This window comes from Fukomys damarensis, unplaced genomic scaffold (genome assembly GCF_012274545.1).
Source record: "Fukomys damarensis isolate Sample0158 unplaced genomic scaffold, DMR_v1.0_HiC HiC_scaffold_5, whole genome shotgun sequence".
NCBI lineage: Eukaryota > Metazoa > Chordata > Mammalia > Rodentia > Bathyergidae > Fukomys > Fukomys damarensis.
In genome coordinates, this window is record NW_022900917.1 from 55,619,221 (window position 1) to 55,642,309 (window position 23,089).

A 23,089-nucleotide genomic window follows, 5' to 3' on the forward strand; every position below is an offset into this window, starting at 1 on the left:
TGAGACAGGATCTCACTATGTAGTTGAGACTGACCTGGAACTCACTGTGTAGCCCAGGCTGGTCTCAAACTCACAGCAATCCTCCTGCCTCAGCCTCCTGAGTTCTGGGATTACAGGTGTGCACCACCATGCCCAGCTTATATTTTAATTTTATATATGTAAAAGGTGATATATAATAAAAATTCTCAGTCTAAAAATTATTTCAGCAAATAAAAGTAAAAAGGAATAATAAAACATGTATTTTCTTTATTGCTAGTATATGTGATTATGTGTCCAATATAATTCAGTAAATGAGTAGTAGTTTAAATGCAATGAGATTGTGCAAATATGTTAGATAAAATATGAGTGAATATATAACAGGTTAAACTATATGGCCAAAAGCTATAGGTGGTGCTGTTGCTTCTCATGTAATTTTATTCCTCTTTTAATCTAAGGTGTTTCTGTAATTCTTCCTGTGAGTCATATTTTGTTCCCTTTTCATCATCTGCCTGGGACCTTTTGACTAGATGGGAATTGGCAGTAGATAGGCTTGCATATATCTTAATTTGAATTTTCTTTCAGAATTCGCTCTTTACTATGTGTGAATCAGGCAGATAACAGTGTTTATGACAGACAGACTGTGAGATACAGACAGTAAGATAGAGAAAGACCTTATGGGAATTGTAGCAGAAATCCCCTTTTCTACTCCTCATCTGTCTGAGTTAAATGCTAGAAGGGATGTGACGTCAGATCTCCCATTTTCCCAGGATTGGCTCCTTCCTTAGGCAGGAATTCTTCATGGAAATTTGGGGCATGTTATACTACCATGGTAAGAAATTTTACATTTCTAATTAGGATACACATATAAACAAATACTATTGAAAAATAAATGTCACAAAACAGAACATGTCAATTAGTTCACAAGTGCTGGTCATAACTTAAGTGGATTTTATGGTGCGTTTCAACCCCCATTTGAAAGGTACTGTATGTGTATATATGTGTTTTTGTTCTCAGAGTTCCGTGAGTTAGTTGACTAGTCCTTGTGCTTTAGTGTCGTAGGAATTCAGTATGAAACTTTTCTTTTATAGGCTGGAGCATTGGATTTGCTGAAAGAGCTTAAGAATATTCCCATGACTCTGGAATTATTACAGGTATGTGCTTATATGTATTAGTTTTATTTACTTATTTTTTCTGGTACCAGGGATGGAACTCAGGACCTTGTACACTTGCCAGGCAGGTGTGGCACCACTGAGCTACGTCCTTGGCCCTATGTATTCATTTTTTTATTTTTATTTTTATTTACTTATTTATTTTTTTGGTACCAGGGATCGAACTCAGGTCCTTGTGTTTGCGAGGCAGATGGCTGTGCCACTGAGCTAAATCCCTGGCCCCTTTATTAGTTTGTGAATTGGTAATTGTTGTAAAATACTAAAACATCTTTAGTACTGGTATGAGGATTTAGTACTGTCCTTTATGGTTAACTTCTTTTTTGGTACTGGAGATTGAACTCAGGCCCTTGCGGCAGAACCACTGAGCCAAATCCCCAGCCTGACTTCTTTGTTTTTTTTAAGATATCAGTATAAATTAATAATCTTCTAAGTTGCCATTGTAAGAATTTGTTATCTTTTTCAAGGAGAATAAAACTTGAATTTAGGGTTGGCAGTGGCAGTGAAATCATATGAGAAGATTTTGAACGTGTGGCCCTGATTTGGTCTCCCAGCATTTCACTTTCTTGGTCTGTCTTTGGTGACTGCTGCGAGCCTGAATCTAGCTTCTGGGTAAAGATGAGAGAATATCATTCTCCTTTTTTAATTACTAGCCAAGCATGTATACAATGGGACGCCTAGTAGACGTTATATAGATTTAGTATTGAAGTCTCTTTTTTGTTCCATCAAGATTGAAACATTAAAGCATGGTGTGGTGGCCCATACCTGTAGTAATTCTAGCACTGTGAAAGGCCAAGACAGGAGAATTGCAAGTTCAAACTCAGTCTGGACAATTTATTGATGTAGATATGTTTCTAAAATAAAAATAAAATGGGGCTGAGGATGTAGCTCAGTGCACCGGCTCATTGTAGGTTCAGTTCTTAGTACCACAATACATCCATACATGTATATATACATACAGCTTTATTAAAAATCAAAATGTTAAAGACAAAAGTAAATACAGTCAATAACATGAATCTGTCTCTTTTTTATTAGAGATATCCTATTGATCCTTGAATGTCTTCCTTAATATTTCTGTTTGAGTCACATGAGTATGTGAACTTGTTTGGGGAAAAAAGAAGTGTTTATTTTCACTAATATCTAACTGAAATCAAACATTTCTTTTAATCATCATTGTGGTACACTACAGTTGCATTAACAGTATTTATGGCCATAACCAAAAGAAATCAGAAATATTTTAACCTTAGTTAACTGCAGTTACAGATGTATTAAAATCAATTTTTGCTTATCATAATGGTGCTCTTATACCTTATGTTAGATCTTATTTAATATTTTGATCAGGAAACAGGTACATTACTGTATTACATTTATTTTATTTCATTTTATTTTACTTTTTTGTACCAGGAATCGAACTCAGTACCTTGCGCTTGTGAAGCAGGTAGTGGAACCACTGAGCTAAATCCCCAGCCCCATTTAAAAAAAATTTTTTTTTTGGTATCTTGGATCAAACTTGGACCCTTACCCTTGCAAGGCAGGTGGCGAAACCACTGAGCCAAATCTCTGGCCTCTAAAATATTTTATAATTAGATTTATATAGTTGGTTTCCTTTAATCCACCTATATGTCTTAGTTAACACATTTGAAGAGAAGGAAGTCCATAAACATCACCATACTGCTAAAGAGAGTCATTCATGGTGAGAAAGAAAAGAAAAAAGTAGGTTAAGAACTCCTCAGGCTGGGGCTATGGCTCAGCAGCACGGCACCTGCCTGTCAAACACAAGGTCCTGAGTTTGATAGCCAGTATGGCGGGCGGGCAGCAGCCCACAAAAAAATGAAATCTTCCAGGGATTTAGCTCAGGTTCTGCTGCCTACCTTGCAAGTGCAGGGACCCAAGTTTAATCCCTGGTACCAAAAAGTAAATAAATAAAAAATAAAAGCAACAAACTCTTCTAAAGATAGATAGATTCAAGAAAGAGAAAGGAAGCAAGTTATGAATTACTTACTTCTCACTTTAGGTTTCTGACCAGGGATCAGTAACTTGTTTTGTAAATCAATTGTGATAATAAACTTTCTTTTGAGACAGTACTTTACTCACCTAGGTGTTAGTCCTCCACACAGGGATTATCCTGCCAGGGCTTTGTGGGTAAAACCACATCAAAAACAATTTAGTAATGTCAGCAGGTATTTAAGAGATATGAATAGCGTTATAGTGAGTGCAGAGGTTGGATACTGTGTATGTTTTAATAGCAAAACATTTATTGGTATATTTTAGGCATACATAATGATAACACTCACCATAGGGAATTTGCCCCTGTACATGATACATCCCACCTCTTTTTTCCCATTCCTCCCTCAAGCGCCATCCCCTCCCTATGTACAAAAGCTTTGTTTCCATTGTTTCCTTCGATTTTCTCCTTTTATTCTTGTCCTTCCTTCCTTCCTTTCTCCTTCCTTCCTCCCTTGTTCCCCTTCCCATTTGAACATTTTCTTCCCATTTTCCAGTATCTATTATGCATTTTAGTCCTTATTTCCACTTTTGATTTGTCATATTGGAGAAACAGTATGGTCTTTAAACGTATGTCTGATTTATTTCACTTAAGAGTATGCTCTCAAGGTCCATCTATTTAGCTGTAAATGTCTGAAGCTCATCATTTATGGCAGAATAGTACTTCATTGTATAAAAGAAAAACCATAGCTTTATCTACTCATTAGTTAACGGGCTTTTGGGCTATTTCCAAAATTTAGCTGTTACAGACTGTGCCACTATAAACATGGATGTACATATATCGCTGCAGTATGATGCTTTTAATTCTTCTGGGAAGATACCAAGGAGGAGAATAGCTGGGTCAAATGGAACCTCAGTGATAGTTTTTGAGAAATCCCTACACTGATTTCGACAGTGGTTGCACCAGTCTGCACACCCACCAACAGTGGAAAAGGGTTCCTTTTTCCCCACAGCCCTTCCAGCATTTGTTTTTGGTTGATTTCTTGACAGCAGCAATTCTTTCTAGAGTAAAATGGAATTTCAGCATTGTTTTAATGTATATCTCTAGAATGACCAGTGATGTTGAACATTTTTTCATGTATTTACCTTTTCCATTTCTTCATCTGAGAAGTGTCTGTTCATTTTTAGATGCCCATTTTTGGATTGGGTTGTTCAATTTGGGAGGTCTGATTTTTTTAAGTTCTTTATATATTCTAGATAGTAGATCTTTGATGAATAGCTGATAAAAATTTTTTCTCACACTGTAGGTTGTCTCTTGACTCTGTTGGTAGTTTCTCTTGCTGTGCAAAAGCTTTTTTTTGGTTCTGGGGATCGAACTCAGGTCCTTGCGCTTGCAAGGCAGGTGTGCCAAAGCTTTTTAATAAAATGAGGTCCCAGTTGTTTATTCTTTGTTGTATTTCCTGTGCTCTGGGTTTTGTTCATGAAATCTTTTCCTACTTCTATGTCCTTAAGTGTTCTGCCTGTTCTTTCAGCAGATTGATTGATTGATTGATTTAAAAATAAATTTTATCTCATCCCCTCAACCCCTTACTTCCAGCAGATTTAGTGTTTCTGTTTTAGTGTGTGGATCTTTGATTCATTTTGATTTTAGGTTGGTGCATGGTGAAAGATAGGAAGGGGAGTCTAGGGTTGCTAGTGGAGCTGCTCCTGCCTGGTAAGTAGGAATTTTGATCAGAATTGCATTAAATCTGAATAACAGTTTTGGAAGTATGGCCATTTTCACTAATTTGGTTCTTCCTATCAAGGAACAAGGGATGTCTTTCCATTTTCTGATAACCTCTTCAGTCTCCTGTTTTAGAGTACTGTAGTTTTCATTGTAGAGGTCTTTTACTAGATTGATTTCTAGGTATTTCAGTTGTTTGTAGAAGGTATTTCCCTGATTTCTCTGTCATTGAGTTTGTTATCTGTGTATAGGAAAACTGTTGATTTTTGAGTGATGACTTTGTATCCAGCTAAGCTACTGAATTTGTTTATTAAATATACAAGTCTTTTGGTGGAGTTTTGGTGCCCTTCTATGTAGAGTATCATGTCATCTGCAAATAATGGTAGTTTAACTTCTTCCTTTCCTATCCTTATTCATTTTATTTCTTTCTCTTGTCTAATTGCTCTGGCTGTTTCCAGAACTAATTTGAAAACTGGTGAGTGACACTGGATATCCTTGTTCCTGATTTTAGAGTGAAAGCTTTCAGTTTTTGTCCATTTCATATATTTTGACTATTGGTTTGTCATAGATGGCTTTTATCAGATTGAGATAAAGACCATCTATACCGGGCCAGGGATTTAGCTCAGTGGTTCTGCTGCCTGCCTCGTAAGTACAAAGACCTGAGTTCGATCCCCCGTACCCAAAAAACAAACAAACAAAAAACCACCATCTATACCAATTATCTGTAGGGTGTGTTTTGTTTTTTGTTTTTTGTTTTTAAATCATGAATGGATGTTGGACCTTGTCAAATGCTTTATCTATTGAGAATACTGGTTTTTGTTCTTGGCTCTGTTCATAATAGTGTATTACATTTATTGAACCATCCTTGCATCTCTGGGATGAATCCAACTTAATCATGGTGAATAACCTTTTTGATGATTTGCTGCATTCTGTTGGCCAGTATCTTACTGAGAATTTTTGCATCTGTGTTCATTAGGGAGATTGGCCTGTAATTCTCTCTTGTGGATAGAGTTTTTATTTATACTGATCTCTTAACTTTCAAATGCTTCTTTTTTGGGGGAAGCATATGTATTTATATAATATTTGAATTTTTATTATGGTTGAGAATTGTGCTTTGGGGTTAATCTGATCACTTACTCTGGGAGGCTCAGGAAAGCTTTTTATGTAGGTGGTAAACTTGGAGCTCAAGAGAAAGGAAACAGTATTTGGAGGTAAAGGTTAAGAAAGAGAGTCACATTTGGGATTGAAGATAGAGGCGGGATGGCAAGCTAAATACAGAAGCATGCAGGATGCAATCCTGAGAGCAATACTACTAAGAGGTATTAGGTAGGAGAGTGCATGATCATCACATTTGTACATTGGAAGAAGTGGGAGACTTACTGACTAGTGCAGTTTTTCAGGTGAGTAGTAATAAGGATTTGAAATAAGATATTAGCAGTGGAAATGGAAAGAAGAGGACTTCATTTTGTTTTGTTTTTTTTAGGACTTTTTTTGATAGTGCGGACAACTTGTAAGATGGTAGTAGAGGAAAGGAGGAATTTAGAATTTAGAATGATTGAGATTTTTGCCAGGGTGACTGGGTTCCTGCTGCCACTTAACAGCATGTGAAAATTCAAAAAAGGTGATGTGAGGTGGAGCTGGGATGAGAAAGAAATAAATGTGACACAGTGATACAGGATAATTTTGGATACATGAGGATTTGAAATGCCTGTGAAACAGATACATGCAGATGCCTGAGGGGTAGTTGGATATATCTTCTGGAGCAGTACTGTCCAGTAGATTTTTCTCTAGTGATGGAAATTTTTGATGTCTGTGTGTCTATTATGGTAGCTACTAACCCATGAGTAACAGCTGTGAAGTGTTGGAAGAAGGATAGGTTTGGGAAATATTGGGATCTTAATAGCATAGGGATGGATTTGATTCTCTTAGAACGGTAAGTTGTGTTAGGATGTAACAGACTGGTTATATTAAATGGGAATTGAATAGTCCATTGTTCTTTACAATTAGTGCAGCCAGTGACAGAGTTGAAGGTTAATTGGTATATGTTCAAGGTCAGGAAGTCAACAGGAAGACAGATACTAATTTTTTTTAATGTAGTAGATTTACTCAGTAATTATTAATTCAGAGTGTGTGCGCCAGGTATTCCACATGCTGAATATAGTGATGAATAAGACAAAGTCCTTGCCTTCATGAAACTTAGATAAAGGACATAAAAATAGCTGTATTTTTTTTAGCTGTTTTATTGGAATATAATGCACATACCATACAATTCACTCCTTTAAAGTGTACAATTCAGTGATTTTTTTTTTACCATAATTCAAAGAGTTGGGCTACTTTTACCATAATTCATTTTAGAACATTTCATCATCCCCCAAAGAAACCCCGTATCTTTTACCAGTCACTATTTCTCCCTAACTAGTCATCCTCTTTTTGCCATAGCCAACCACTAATCTACTATCTGTTTATATGGAGAGTTTCGTATTCTGTAAAGTTTATATAAATGGAATCATTACAATTTGTAACTTTATATGTCTGGCTCCTTTCACTTAGCATGTTTTCAAGGTTCTTCCTATTTGCAGTGTATAGCAGAACTCTGTTCCTTTTTATGGGTGAATAATACAATATTCCATTATATGGATACTACATTTATTTCTTTGTCATCTTAGGGACATTTGGGTTTGTATTTGGTTGTTATGAATCATGTGGCTTATGTGTACACATACAGGTTTAAGTGAATGTATGGTTTTGTTGCTCTTGTGTAGATCTCCAACAGAATTTCTGAGTGGTGCATTAACTATGTTTAACTTTTTTTTTTTTTTGGTACCGGGGGTTGAATTTGGGTCCTTGTACTTGTGAGGCAGGCAGCAGTACCACTGAGCTAAATCTCCAGCCCACTATGTTTAACATTTTGACAACTTACCAGACCTTTCCCAAACAGCTGCACCATTTTACATTTCCAGTAGCAGTAAGTGTTGTGGTTTCTGTACATCCTTACCAACTCTTTTTTTTCGTGACTGAGAGTGGAACTCCGGTCCTGCCGGTTGCAAGGCAGGCTGCATCACTACTGAGCTAAATCCCCAGCCCTTTGGGTGTCATATTTAAGAAACTATTACTTAATAGAAGTTCATAAAAATGTACTCATATTCACTTTTGAGTTAATTTTTGTGTGGTGTAAGGAAAAGGGTAAAAGTTCATTCTTTGACATTATAGATATCTAATTGTTCCAGCATCATTTGTTAGTAATAATGTGAATTGTCTTGATATTCTTATCTAAAATCAATTGATGAAAAATGTAAAGGGTTATTTTAAAAATCTTTTTTCTTTTTTGAGAGACAGGGTCTCACTGTGAGTTCAGACTGGCCTTGAACTCACTATATAGCCCAAGCTGGCCTTGAACTCAGCGGAGATCCTCTTGCCTCAGCCTCCCTAGTGCAGAGATTGCAGGCATGTACTTTCACAAGTTTTTTGTGGGGAGGTGTTTTTTTTTGGTACTGGGGATCAAACTTGGGTCCATGAGACAGGTGGCAGAACCACTGAGTTAAATCCCCGGCCCCACCACAACCTATTTTTCGTCTTAAATCTATTCCATTTATCTGCATGTTTCTCCTTATATTGGTATCACACATCTTGATTACTATAGTTTTGCAGTAGGTTTTGAAATTTGGGATTAAGTTCTCCAACTTTGATCTTCTTCCCCTGGATTGTTTTGGCTGTTTGGGGTCCCATCTATTTCTACCTGAACTGTAAGATAAGTTTGCCAGTTTCTTCAAAAGGACAGATTCACATACAAATTGCATTGAATTATTGTTTGGCTTGATTAGTATTGTGATCTTCAGGACTTTAAGTTTTCCAGTTCTGGATGGGATTTCTTTTCACTTGTTTAGGTCTTTAATTTTTTGACAATGTTTTGTTTTGTGTTTTGTTTTTGTTTTTTTGAGACATGGTCTCACTATGTAGTTGAGACTGACCTGGAACTCACTGTGTAGCCCAGGCTGGTCTCGAACTCACAGCGATCCTCCTGCCTCAGCCTCCCGAGTGCTGGGATTACAGGCATGTGCCACCACACCTGGCATTTTGACAATGTTTTATGCTCTTTACCTTAAAATTTAGTTGTTACTTTCACGTCATGGCAAAAACTCATGAGTGATCAGGAAAGAGATTTTTTTCCTAGAGTACGCCAATCTACTTGTTTTTGGTAATGTTAAAGTAACTTGATTTGTTTTGTTTTTTGAGACAGGGTCTCACTATGTAGTTGAGACTGACCGAACTCACTGTCTTTACCTTAAAATTTAGTTGTTACTTTCACGTCATGGCAAAAACTCATGAGTGATCAGGAAAGAGATTTTTTTCCTAGAGTACGCCAATCTACTTGTTTTTGGTAATGTTAAAGTAACTTGATTTGTTTTGTTTTTTGAGACAGGGTCTCACTATGTAGTTGAGACTGACCTGGAACTCACTGTGTAGCCCAGGTTGGTCTCAAACTCACAGCAATCCTCCTGCCTCAGCCTCAGAAGTGCTGGGATTACAGGCATGTGCCACCACACCTGGCCAAAAGGAACTTGATTTTGTTATTCGTTCTTTTCTGCTTTACCATCAGTATGCAGTTGATTCTCCGAGTCTGCTTAATCTGTTGCACTCTCTATATTTCCAAGGTAGCGACTTTCTATATATGTGATGTAGAAGCATAATTTCTCTACTAGAGTTTCCCAGTTATATGGAAGTTCCTCTTTAAAACTTTTGTTAGTCGTGCAGTCAAGAAAGCTTTTAACCCCACAGGTGTTAGCATTCTTGTGCACTCTTATAAGCTCACCTATTATAAATTTTAGCATTACTAATTTTAGGAAAAATTTCTGTAGTGTAAAGAATTTTTAGAAGCAAATTCAGACTTGGTTATCCAAGTAAATAGCTTCCTAATCTTTCCTTCTGTGTACTTTCTTCCATTTGCCCCGGAGTATGCCCTAAAGGAAAAAGAAACACCTCAAATATTATTTTTTACTTTACCTTATTAGCTTAATTTCTTATTTTGACTGGTTAACTTCTTCCTTAGGTAAACATGTTTATTATAGTTTACGTGTTTTTTATCAGTATGAATTTTCATTAGTGCTAAGTGAGATAATAACTGACTTAAATGAAAACATCATGTAATAATTACAGAGCAGTCAATCACTGAACAGCATACAATTTATTCATCTTGTCCTTAATACCTTTGCTTTCCTTCATGCCTTTCCTAAAATGCCATTTTCTTTGCCAGTCAGTGTTAGTCTTAAGCTTCAGGACTACGTTAATACTTCTAATCAGTTTTTTCATTTTTCAAAAAATAGGTTTTCTTCTAGAAGACTTTGTTAATTCCAAACAATTTTGAGCCTTTAATATTGTGGGATCCTCTTAGTTTTCTTTTATTGAACCCTACCTACTTTGTTTAAGTTTCCCAGAAAAGTAACACAAGACACTCTGGTCAACCCATATTCTAAATTCTTAACAAAACTTTGTCATGAATCTTTTTTGCTGATAGTTGAATGATTTAGAAGAAAACCCTTAGTATCTATTTATTTTTCTGTCTCAAAGCTTGCAGCAGGGGTTTGCTTTTTATTTTACTTACTTACTTATTTATTTATTTATTTTGGTACCGGGGTTTGAACTTGGGTCCTTGTGCTTGCGAGGCAGGTGGCGGAACCACTGAGCTAAATCCCCGGCCCGGGGGTTCTCTTTTTAACCATTAAGAATTTCTTTTGTTTTTTTCTTCTATAGATCATATCTTTTTGAAAGAGTGCCTACTAACAACGACAACTTATTAAATAATTTACTATTTAAAAAAAAATTATGGTCCATAATTGGGCTGCTATAGCTTTTGTGTTCTTTGAGCCCATTTTGAAAATCATGAATGAGTTGAAAAGAGCAAGGACTCTGAAGGTGGCCAAACTTAGATTAAGATCCCAGCTTTGGGGCCAGGGAGTTAGCTCAAAGGTTCCGCCTTGCCTGCCTTGCAAGGAAAAGGTCCCAAGTTTGATGTACCCAAAAAAAAGATCCTAGCTTTGCCAGTTAGTTAATGGTGAATGCTGGGCAAGTTATCTATTGGTATATAAACTTTGCTTATCTTTAAAAATAGGGATAGAACCACAGATGTAATTCTGTGGCCCTGCGCCTGCTGGCAAGTGGAAGGTCCTGAGTTTGATCCCCGAGGTACCAAAAAAGGACAACAACAACAGCAAAAAATAAGGATAGTCCTCTCAAATTTGAAGAGATTTTAGGAAAATTAATAAATATGGATGTTCCCAGTATACCTGTAGGAACATTATTTCCCATATGATAAGTGATATCTATATTCTTTCAGTCCATTTTAATATCTCTTAGCCATTTTCTATTACAGACCCTCAGAATAAGTTTTAAGCCTCTGTAGGTGGCAGTTTTTGTTTGAATGACTTCATTATAAGTTATATCAGGTACTTTATAAAGTAATATAGGTAGAAAAATGTAGAGAAACAGGTGCATGACTGGTTTCAGCTTGCCTTGTATACAAGTACATTTTATACTTTATTTTCACTTCTCTTTTGTGGACAGCTGATCTTATTTCACTAGTTAGTGCTGGCCTTATTACAGTAGCACATTGCAGGTTTGCAGATCTCAGTGGTAGAGCATTGATGAATCCAGTGTTTGATGTAAAGGAGCATGTAACTTGTCTGTAGGATGCTATTGTAAGAATTCAAATAATTGAAGTTTCATTCTAAAAAACGGGAATCTGAGAAAGAAAGAAGTATAAAATACTACATTTTAAAAATAATTGGTGTACAAATTTTTTTGTTGTTGCCTTGCAGTCCACAAGAATTGGAATGTCCGTTAATGCTATTCGCAAGCAGAGTACAGATGAAGAAGTTACATCTTTAGCAAAGTCTCTCATCAAATCCTGGAAGAAGTTATTAGGTATAATTGATCTTCCTTTACATTTATTTATGACATTCTGGTTTGTTTGAGTGATAGTTGTATTTTTTTCCCCTATGGATGTACTGAAGTCAGTGCTTCCTAATAAAGGTGAAGGAAAGCCAGGTGTGGTGGTGCATGCCTGTAGTTCTACACTTCGGAGGGGGCTGAGGCAGAAGGTTCACCACAAGTTCAAGGCCAACCTGGGATATACATAGTGAGTTCAAGGCCAGCCTGACCTATATTGTAAGAGCCTGTCTCGAAAAATAGAAATGAAGAAAACCAGGGGGTAGATAGATAGGTGGTAAGTTAAGGGATCAGTTTAACAGATTCCTGCTGCTGGTTCATGGTTCAGCCCCATGGGATGGGTGTCCTGTGGGACACTCATACATATTCGGCCCTAGCATGAACATGTTAATCTCCTTACAAGTTACTTTTCAGGCTAATAAATTAAGCTTTTTTGACTTCTGACACACTTAACAGGATAAGCTCATTAAGAATTTCTTTTGGAAGAGAAAAATTATGCATACTTTTTGAAATTTTTTTTTTGGTTTTTTGAGACAGGGTCTCACTATGTAGTTGAGACTGACCTAGAACTTACTATGTAGCCCAGGCTGGTCTCAAACTCACAGTGATCCTCCTGCCTCAGCCTACCGAGTGCTGGGATTACAGGCGTGCGCCACCACACCCAGTTTATGTGTTATATTCTTTTCAAGGTATGATATCCAGTGAACGTGTACACTATATAGTTTCTTTTTGTAAGAAATAGTGTTTTGTGGAAGATACTTTAAGATTATAAAACCATTTTGTACTTTCTTAGCACCTCTTCCCTCAATTTTGTATCTACTGACTTTTTTTTTTAACCAAAACTAAGTCTTCACAAAATGATAGTTGCAAAATTGTGTTTTCCTTTTCTTTTTTTTTCCCCCTTTTAGTACTGGAGAGTTGAATTCCATGGCTTTCATAGTGAGCTACATCCCCAGGGACACCCACCCCACCCCCAACTTTAGACAGTGTTGCTAAATTGATCAGGCTAGACTCCATCTTGTGATCATCCTGCCTCAACTTCCTGAGTACCTGGGACCACAAGCATGCCACCATTCCTAGCTCACAAAATTGTGATTTTTTCTGACTCTTCTACTTGTATATACTTATAAGTTATTATTATGATAGAAGAAAATACTATCCTTTTACCCACTTTATCCCTACTTGTTTCACTTGTTAAATAGAGCATATAACTAACTTTCTACATACAGTGTAGTGCAGGGGCCAAAGTTCGATCCCCAGTACCAAAAAGAAAAAAAAAAAAGAAACAAACATACATATAGTATATATAGATTCCTAAACACCATATGAAAGAAGTGCACAAATTTTCAGTTTCTTTTCTCTATTTCTATAATAAAGTAGGATAAACTGACAATAAAAGTAAAGCAGAAAGTATGTGAATGTGTACAGTTTTAAGATTCAAAAGTAATTGTGTCAGGGGCCGGGGATTTAGCTCAGTGGTTCGGTGGCCCGCCTTGCAAGCACAAGGACCTGAGTTCAATCCCTGGTACCAAAAAAAAAAAAAAAAAGTAATTGTGTCATTGCTAATTTTTCATTTGTTCAATAAATATGCAGAGCATGCTGAAGGAAGTCACTGTGCCTTGTAATTAGCACTGGAACACCATCTTGAACATATTCCAATCTAAAGCTGAACAATGCTAATTGGAAGTACATCCTTAATTCTTTTCATAAATGTCTTCAATTATATGAAATTCATTTTCCTATGGAGGACTATAGTAGATATTCATTAAATCATTCTGCATAAACCTGTTTAAATGCCTTTAAGATGACATGGAATAAGCAAGCAGAAATAAGTTTTTTCTTTCAACAAATACAATAAAAGATATACATTCAGTGATCAAAACTAAACAGTAAGCCAGGTATGGTGGCGCACACTTTCAGTCTCAGCAGTTGGGAGATACAGCATGAGAATAACCACAAGTTTGAGGCCAGCCTGGGGTACATAGTGAGTTTGCTCCCTGAACTATGTAGCGGGAGACCCTATCTTAAAAATAACAACAAAATCCTAAACTAAACAATGAAACTTTTTTTAATATTCTTTTAAAATTAAATTTTGAAGTGGATTCTGAGATATTCTAAGGTGGTAGAATGGGATGAAAGGTCAATAGGGTAGGCACAAATAGCAACTTTAGATACCATGCAAAGGGTAAACTACTTTATAAAGTCAATAGCTTATTAAAATAAAGGATTAAAAATAAGGTCTACATATTTACTGTCTGTGAAACATGATGGAGTATAAAAATACAGAGATGTTAAAAGCAGTATATTCATGTAATAATTTAAGGAAGTTATATAAATTTATTTTTCTGTTAAAATATTTTTTCAATTTTGATTTTGGAATTTTTACATTATTTTCCGAAAAATAAGGATGAATTTGTGAAACTGGATTTCTAGTTTCATTTCCAACATGTCCTCATGATGGTAGCTACAGGGCACAGAAATAAAAGGCAGAGTCAAGGACACTAGTAAATCTGAATTTATAATACAGGGGAATAAGGACAAAGACATGTAGTGCATAAGTGCCTCACTGGGTATGAAGGATCTTTGAGGAGGGTCAATCAGGTTAATGACAAGAGCATCAATACTGAGTGGGTGAAACTGAAACTTGTCGGGGAGAGCATTCAGATCCTTTCCTCTGTGTCAAGGGTAGCTCAGAACATGCGAGGGAGTTTAGTGGTTTCATGCTCTGCAGTACTAAGAAACGGTGAGCCTGCAGAGGATTGGCATGGACCCAGTCACATGAAGTTGCACAAGGAGATTTGTGTTTGAGGAGGAGAACTTGGGCAGTAATGCAGAAGACTGAGAGACAGAAGATGGGACTAAAGTTCAAAAGTAAAACCTTAGCTGTTACAGCAGGTGAGGGCGAGGTGGGAGAGGCAAACATCACAATGACTTTTAGATTTGGGTCTGACTAGTGAATGATGGAGGGAAAAACACTATTGACTGCAGGAGAATATTAACACTTTAATAAAAACTTGAATATGAAAGCATCTGGGAACTTCATAGCACTATTAAATCTATACTGAAAAACCCCATTAGCTGGAAAGATTGGTAGACTTTCCCAACATACTGGTTTCTGGCTTCTTTTGGAAAGTCCACTTCAGTATTTTGATCATTCTCTTACATTCTGCAACTACAAGATACTGGTATTTTGGTCTATCTTCCTGGCTCCAGCCCTGGAGTTGACCATTTCTCTGAGCATCTTTCAGCCTTTTATAGAAGACAAAAAAAGGAAAAGTGAACCTGTTAAAATTTCAAAGACAATAATAACAACATAAATCTATTCTTTGTATGAGCTAAAAATTGTAAAGCCTACAAATTTTTAAATGAGATTTTAAGAAAACTAAATGTAATACTTGAACCTGTATTGGGTTCTACACTTGATCTTAGCCAAAAGGCCGAGAAGCGATTGTATTGGGTTCTAGATTAGAAAAAAAAACTTGTAAAGATCATTAATGGGACAGTTGACAGAATTTGAGGAAAGTTGGTACAGTTTGTACCATTGTTAAATTTACTGGTTATTTTCTGTGGTTACATGAAAGAACATCTTTTATTTTTAGCAAACTGATGCTTTTAGGGATAAAGAGGATAATATCCACAACTTATTTTCTGAACGAAAAATATATCTGTACAGAACTAGGAAAAATAATCCAAAAATTCATTTGGACCCAGAAGAGACCTAGAATAGCAAAAGTCATCCATCCTAGGCAACAGAGACATGGCAGTGGGTATAACAATTCCCAATTTGAAACTATACTACAAAGCCACTGTGTTAAAAACAGCATGGTACTGGCAAAGAAACAGACCTGAGGATCAGTGGAATAGATTGGAAGATACAAAAACAACTCCAGATGTACTCAGCTACCTCATCTTTGACAAAGGAGCAAACCATCCTCACTGGAGGCAAGATAGCCTCTTTAATGAACGGTGTTGGAAAAACTGAATATCAACCTGCCAAAGATTAAAACTAGACCCTTATCTTTCACCATGCACTAAACTAAAATCCAAGATCTAAATATTAAAAAAGAGTCACTAAATTTGCTGGAAGATAAGTTAGGCAGAACTCTTGAAGACATTGGCATAGGAAAAGATTTTATGAAGAAAGCCTCAGTAGCACGGGAACTAGCAGAAAGAATCAACAACTGGGATCTCATCTTATTACGAAGCTTCTATACTACAAAAGAACCAATCAACAGAACTAAGAGACAACCCACAATTGAGGGAAAAAATTTTTACCAGCTACTTCTCAGACAAAGGACTATTATCTAGAATATATAAAGAATTCAAAAAAACACCCCAAATTTAAAGACCCAATACAAAAATGGGCATCTGAAATGAACAGACATTTCTCAGACAAAGTAAAAGAAAGTAAATATATGAAAAAATGTTCCACATCACTGATCATTCGAGAGATACAGATAAAAACAACACTGAGATTCCACCTCACCCCACAAAGAATGGCTGCTATGAAGAAATCAACCAATAACAAATGGTGGGGTTGTGAGGAGAAAAGAACCCTTCTCCATTGTTGGTGGGAGTGTAGACTGGTGCAACCACTATGGAAATCAATATGGGGATACTTCATAGAGCTGGGACTAGAGGTTCCATTTGACCCAGCCGTCCCTCTGTTGGGTATCTTTCCAAAAGAATTAAAAGAATCATATCACAGTGATATATGTGCACCTGTGTTTATAGCGGCACAGTTTGTAAGCCCATCAGTTGGAAACTGGATAAAGAAGATGTGGTTTTTCTATAAAATGGAATACTACTCAGCCATAAAGAATGAGAAATTAGAGTCATTCATAGGAAAATGGATACATATTGAGGAAATACTCCTAAGTGAAATAAGTCACACATGTATAAATACCGAACAGTTTCTCTGGTGTGAAAAACTATAATGATACATAAGATCCTAATGATATAATTGACAATGTGAAATAGGAAGAAAAGGGCTAAAGGTGTAGGGGAAATGGGAAGGGTAGGGGAAAGGTAATAAGGGAAAAGGAAAAAAAAACATGAGAAAATGAAAAAATGGAAATGAAGTATTTGTAAATAGGGAGGGGAGGAGGGAGTGAAGGGAGGGCAGGGATAAGGGGAAAAAATGAGAACCAATGTAAAGCTGCAGGATCCCAATGATGAATGTAACTGTACTGTATACTTAAAATGAACCAATAAACTAAATGAGAAAAAAAAAAAGAAAAATATATCTGTGCAGATGAGTGTGTGTGTGTGTGTGTGTGTGTGTGTGCATGCACATGCATGTCTCTATAGCAAAAGGGAGAAGGGAATGAGATACCAAATGTACCAGAATGTGGGCTGGGGATTTTTAGCTCAGTGGTGCTGCTGCCTGCCTCGCAAGCTCAAGGTCTTGAGTTCGATCCCTGTTACCAAAAAAATAAAAAAAGATTCCCAGAATGTTAACAGCTGGAGAATTCTCTATAATGGAAGTTCTTTGTACTAGTCTGATTATATTTGTGAAAATTTGAAATGGTTTTAGAATAAAGTTTTTTTGAAAAAATATGGTCTTTAAAGACAAATGGAAACTACGCCTATAGTTCTTTAATTTTCATTCTATATTTCAAGTAATTAAAATTTAGCCCATCTTATCCCACAAAGAAAGGCCACCATAAAAGAATCATATAGGGCTGGGGATTTAGCTCAGCAGTGCCACCACCTGCTTCGCAATCGCTCAAGGTTCAGCTTGATCCTTAGTACTAAAAACAATAAATAAATAAAGGAGTCAAATAATAAATGCTGGAGAGGCTATGGGGGAAAAAGGAACCCTTCTGCAGTGTTCATGGGAGTGTAAACTATTACACCCTCTGTGGAAATCAGTATGGAGATTCCTCAGAAAACTAAAACTAGAAATTCCGTTTGAACCAGCTATTCTCCTTTTAGGTATCTAGTTAAAGACATAATATTACAGAGATACAGGCATTCTCATGTTTATAGCAGCATAATTCATAATAACTAAATCTTGTAAGCCTATATATCAGTCAATAGATGAATAGATTTTAAAAATGTATTTACATACCATGGAATACTGTGTCATAAAGAAAGATAACTCAAATCATTTGTAGCAAAATGGATGTACCTTGAGATAATTTCAAGTAAAATAAATCAGACACAAAAGCTAAATATCAGTTTCTCTTACATGAGAAACAGTTAAAAAATACAATAAAAACAAAATAAAAAATAAGTAACAAGATAGATTGTTCTTAAAAGGGAAGGGGATCAAGAGATGGATGGAGGGGCTGGGGATTTAGCTCAGTGGTGCCGCCACCTGCCTTGCAAATTTAAAGACCCGAGTTCGATCCCTGGTACCAAAAAATAAAAATGAAAAGAGAGATGGATGGAATGGAGAGGAAGGGAAGGGATAAGAGATTTCAAGAAAAAAAGAAATTGAGATGTGTTATATATGTACAGATCCCACACAAGAAATGTAAACATGTACTGCAAACATGTACCAAAAGGGGAGATTGTTTTGTGGGGAGGGAAGGGAAAGGGAATGAAAAAGGAATTAAGATGTGGTGTATACATGTATCAACTCCATTGTGACATCGATGTCACTCTTCAAACCCTGAATTCTGGCCTGAATTTCTCCCTCTCTCCCTCTCCCTCCCTTTCTCTCTCCCTCCCTCCCTTTCTCTGTCTCTCCCTCTCTTCTTCCCTCTCTTCCTCTCTCCTTCTATCTCGCTCTCTCATTTTTTTTTTTTTTTTTTTTTTTTTTTGGTTCTGGGAATCCCACTCAGGACCTGGAACTTGATAGGCAGACATTGTGCTGCTGAGCTACATCCCCAGACCACTTGCCTGAATTACTTGTGACTCCCATTTCCTGTAGAGTCATTGGCCCTAACCTCTCATGTCCAGCAGTCAAGCTTTCCTTAAATGAGCACTTCTTGTCTATGTAGCCTCTTCATAGTGATTGGCAGCATGGCTGTCAGTGGTTTTATCCCGTGAGTTCATTCTTCACTCAAGTCACGACCTCTTGCAGTCTAAGCTTCACCAAGACTTGTGAGACAGGAATGGCAACAGTGATAGACTGGGCTGAGGATTTAGCTCAGTGGTTCTGCTGCCTGACTTGTAAGCACAAGTACTGAAGTTCGATCACTGGTACCAAAAATTAAAAAAGAATGATAGTCACACAAAAGCTGTGAAAAATTGTTGGCACCAAAATTCCAAAAACCTTTTTTTATTTCACACCAGTGCATTATGTCCATTACACCTCTGATGTATTGAACTGTGAAGATTCATGTCACAGTCTTGTCCATTCATTATCGAGTATGCACATTATTCATGCATTGTGTCTGCATTCCAGTTGGTCATTCAGGAAGAAATCTGGAATTCGTCTTTTTACATAGGCATTTACCTTATGTCCAAAGGTATCCACTTGGGCATTTACAAATAATTATAATTTATATTATTTATTTTAAATATTCAAAATTATTTTATAATTCACTATTTCCATTCATTGTTTATTGCAACAGACATAATAAGTGTATCTGTCTGGCTGACCATCTTAACTGGGGCTTGTTTATGGGGGTAGGATTTATATTACAACATTTTGAAAAAAGTCATGCTAGGTCTTATTTTTCAGTTAGGTCTTGTTTTTAGGGAAGTACAATAACATTGTCTCAGTCTGCTTTATATCTGTTTTCAGTGTCTAATTGCTTACCTATTTTAAGTCTCTTTTTTCTTAATTTTTATTTTTTATTATTACCTGTTTGTAGTTACATAATGATTATATTCCTTGTGGGGAGTTGGTGCATGTACATAACACATTTTAATTCTTTTTTCATCCTCTTTCCCTCATCTCCCTCCATCTCTTGGTCCCCTTTCCCTTTGTAAAATATCTACCTCCCTATTTCCTATTACTTATCTTGAGACTATAATGTTAAGTGATATAAATCAGACACACAAGCTTAAATCTATCTCTTATGAGTTTCTCTTATGCTTTACCTCTTTAGGATTTAAAACTTAGGGACTGTTTATTATGTTACGGATCATTTAAAAATAGGAGAAGCTGGTAGGTCTTACTAATCTTGAGGTATTTTCTATGAAAGTGTTCTTTGTTCATCAAACTGGAAATATTTATACCACCTTAAATTTTTTGATTTCATGAGAAATTATTACAAGTCTTACATTATGTATATTGTGCTCCCTCCTCTCTCCTCCCCTTCCCTTTTTGTACCAGGAATTGAACTCAGGGCCTCATGCTTACCAGGCAGTCGCTGTGCCTCTGAGTTATATCCCTGGTCCATTTAAATGCTTTCATTTAAAAAATGACAGTGCTCCTGGGCCAGGGATTTGGCTCAGTGGTTCTGCTGCTTGCCTCACAAGCGCAAGAGCCTAAGTTTGATCCCCAGTACCAAAAAAAAAAAAAAAAAAAGGACAGTGCTCAGTGCTCATATTATTTTTCATATTTTTTCCTTCCCTTTGTTCTATATGCATTCTTCCTAAATTTTTAGGATCACTTGGGCATTTGAATTTGTAGTTCTATCAAATGAGAGCACTTATAGTATTTAGGAGTGCCCATGAATGTGCATTGTGAAAATTACCAAAGTAATATGCTAATAGAATATACATAGACTTTATTGTGGGAAACATAGGATTTTATTGGACTTTTTCATAAATAGCCTGTTAATAAGCAGTATTTAATTTGTTTTTATTTTCAACAAATGCTAAAAACTTAGAGGTTCATGTTTTCAGATGGGCCATCAACTGACAAAGACTCTGAAGAGAAGAAAAAAGAACCTGCGATTACATCACAGAATAGCCCTGAAGCAAGAGAAGAAAGGTATTTCACTTTAAGTCATTGATACTGAACTCAGATAGTTTTACTTGCTCCATCACTTCCTCCATTGTTTTATGGTCATGTAACTACACTCCTGTTTTAATTTTCTAATCAAATAAAACTAGAACATTTGTATAACTAGTACCTTTATTCTAAGGTTTTTAGCAAGATTTCCTAGAAATTTAAAAGAGAAGCAGAAAACTGCTTAAATAAAAAAAGTTATTCACATTGTACATAGTATGTTTGATTGAATGGGATTTCAGAGATAGACATCTATAAAATTGATAAAGAATGTACTGATTAGCAATTCAAATGTTTACTTCTTCTCATTACCACATTCTGTTTTAGATTTCTTTTGATCCTGGATCTCATCCCCTTTCTGTGCTTTTTTTTTTTCCTTCCAAATATAGCTATTTATCCTAGGAGCTTAAAGGGTAAAGTTCACCTCTAAAGGGTTTAAATTGTTCCTCAGCTCCTGTGAGGTCTCTACATTTATTCTTTGCTAACACATACCTTGAATTGTGCAGTACATTTTGCCATAATCAGTGATATGTGTAATAAATACAAATAGTTCCTTTGTTCTTGAGAAGGTTACAGTTTTACAGTCATTTGACACTGACTTATAGCAGTGGCTCTCAAAGGGTGTCTGTAGAAGAGTGAGGACTTTGACACATTGGCCTTAACTTGGAACTACTGAGTCAGGAATCCTGGTGGTCCAGAATTCTGTTTTTAATAAACTTTTCAGGTACTTATGAGACATTCAGGTTTTACAAGCTCTGCTTGATAGCAGTAACTTCAAAACTTTTCTGTTCCTGAACTTTTATTGTGTAATAACCCCGCGTAGAGTCTTAGAGATATTAGTACATTAAGGCTAGTTTCTATTTTGACTTTATTTTTCATTGCTTTGCCAGAATTGATCATGTAGTACTCATTCTTTTATTGAATACACTGTAATTTTATCTATAATTAGTACTAACTATACTTGATGTTAAAAGAGAAAATGCAGTGGGCTAGGGGTATGGCTCAGTGATGAAACACTTGCCTAGTAGATTTGAGGCCCTGGATTTGATCCCCAGAACTGTGGGGTAAACCAATATGAGGAAATTAACATTGATAACTACTTTAATCGAGACTTTATTCATATTTATGCAGTATTCCAAAATGACATTTATTGAAAGGAAAAATATTTTTCTAAAATAACATCCAGGACTATCTATTGTATTCAGTTTTTATGTTTGGTTTCCTTTAACTGGAATAGTTTCTTAGTCCATTGCTGTCTTTCTTGACCTAGATACTTCGGTATAGACCATAACTTAATGAATTTTTGAATTGTGCTTTTAACTTTTACATTCAAGGTCACTGTCTTACTGCCTTGAAAATATAAAATATGGGCAAATATTTTAAATATATAATGAAGGAAAAGCAAATTCTTAGCACATTTTCATCAGTTTTATATACTTGAAGTTTAGGTATATACCCTATTTTCAAACCCACATTATTGTGTATAAAGGCTGATAGTTATATTGAATTGATGTTTCCAGGGAGGAGTCATCTTGTCATAGTCTCTAGACTTCTCAATACACATAGCTTTCCTGTGAAGACTGTCTTGTTAGAACCTTGTTATCTTATTTAAATAGGGTTTTTCAAACATTTTTTTTCACCCTTTAATTTTGGTGGCATTGCCATATTCTCCGGTCCCATTCCTTCATTCTTTTCTTCAAACCAAGATCTTTGCTTTTCATGTAATGAAGTATATGTGTATTTTCTCTATTGAAATATTGTTTAATGATTAAAGGAACAATAAAGGTAAAATATCTGATATTTTTAAAAAGATATGAAACTTGTCTATTTTTTAAATTTAAAAACTTATTAACTTGTTTTTTATCTATTTGTAGGCACCTTTTTTTCCTTTTGTAAGAGTCACTGAAATACTTTTTATTTAGGCAAAAAGTTGTTTTTAGAGAATGAAAATGATGTTGTTACTTTTAGAGGATTCTTCCTGATTTTTTGTTTCGTTTCGTATGTGTGTGGGGGGCCATGTATTTTGTAGTAGTTCCAGTGGCAATGCAAGCAGCAGGAAGGATGATACAAATGCTCGAGATACCTACGTTTCATCTTTTCCTCGAGCACCAAGCACTTCAGATTCTGTGCGGTTAAAGTGTAGGGAGATGCTTGCTGCAGCTCTAAGAACAGGAGGTAAGTTTCATGTATGTTGTATATTGTTTGTCAGCCCTTTCATCACCACTATCTCTACCTCCACAATACTGTTTTACAAGCATTGTCCTCTTTCTTGATAGCTACCCACTCTCTGCATACTTAGCACATGGAGAAGTTGTTGCTAGTAGTGGTCTATAAAGGTTGAGAGAGAAGAGTATCTGCTTATTACTATTACTAGGACATCTAGTTATTACTATGTAATTCCAAGAAATAGATTCCCTTAATATTTGACTGTTTTTCCTAATTTGCAGTAATATAAACTTTTCTCCTGCAAATTCTTCATTT

The 23,089-nt window shown here is 36.0% G+C and overlaps 1 protein-coding gene and 1 pseudogene across 1 annotated transcript in view; one reads left to right on the forward strand and one right to left on the reverse strand.

Moving 5' to 3' along the window:
- Positions 1 to 23,089, forward strand: part of Tcea1 (transcription elongation factor A1) — a 52,062-nt gene that overhangs the window by 17,499 nt on the left and 11,474 nt on the right. The window contains exons 3-6 of the mRNA XM_019205565.2: positions 1,068 to 1,130; positions 11,625 to 11,730; positions 20,503 to 20,590; positions 22,638 to 22,783. Of these exons, the coding sequence (XP_019061110.2) occupies positions 1,068 to 1,130; positions 11,625 to 11,730; positions 20,503 to 20,590; positions 22,638 to 22,783 (403 nt within the window). The remainder of the gene's footprint in view (positions 1 to 1,067; positions 1,131 to 11,624; positions 11,731 to 20,502; positions 20,591 to 22,637; positions 22,784 to 23,089) is intronic.
- LOC117285079 lies at positions 15,072 to 15,203 on the reverse strand (annotated as a pseudogene).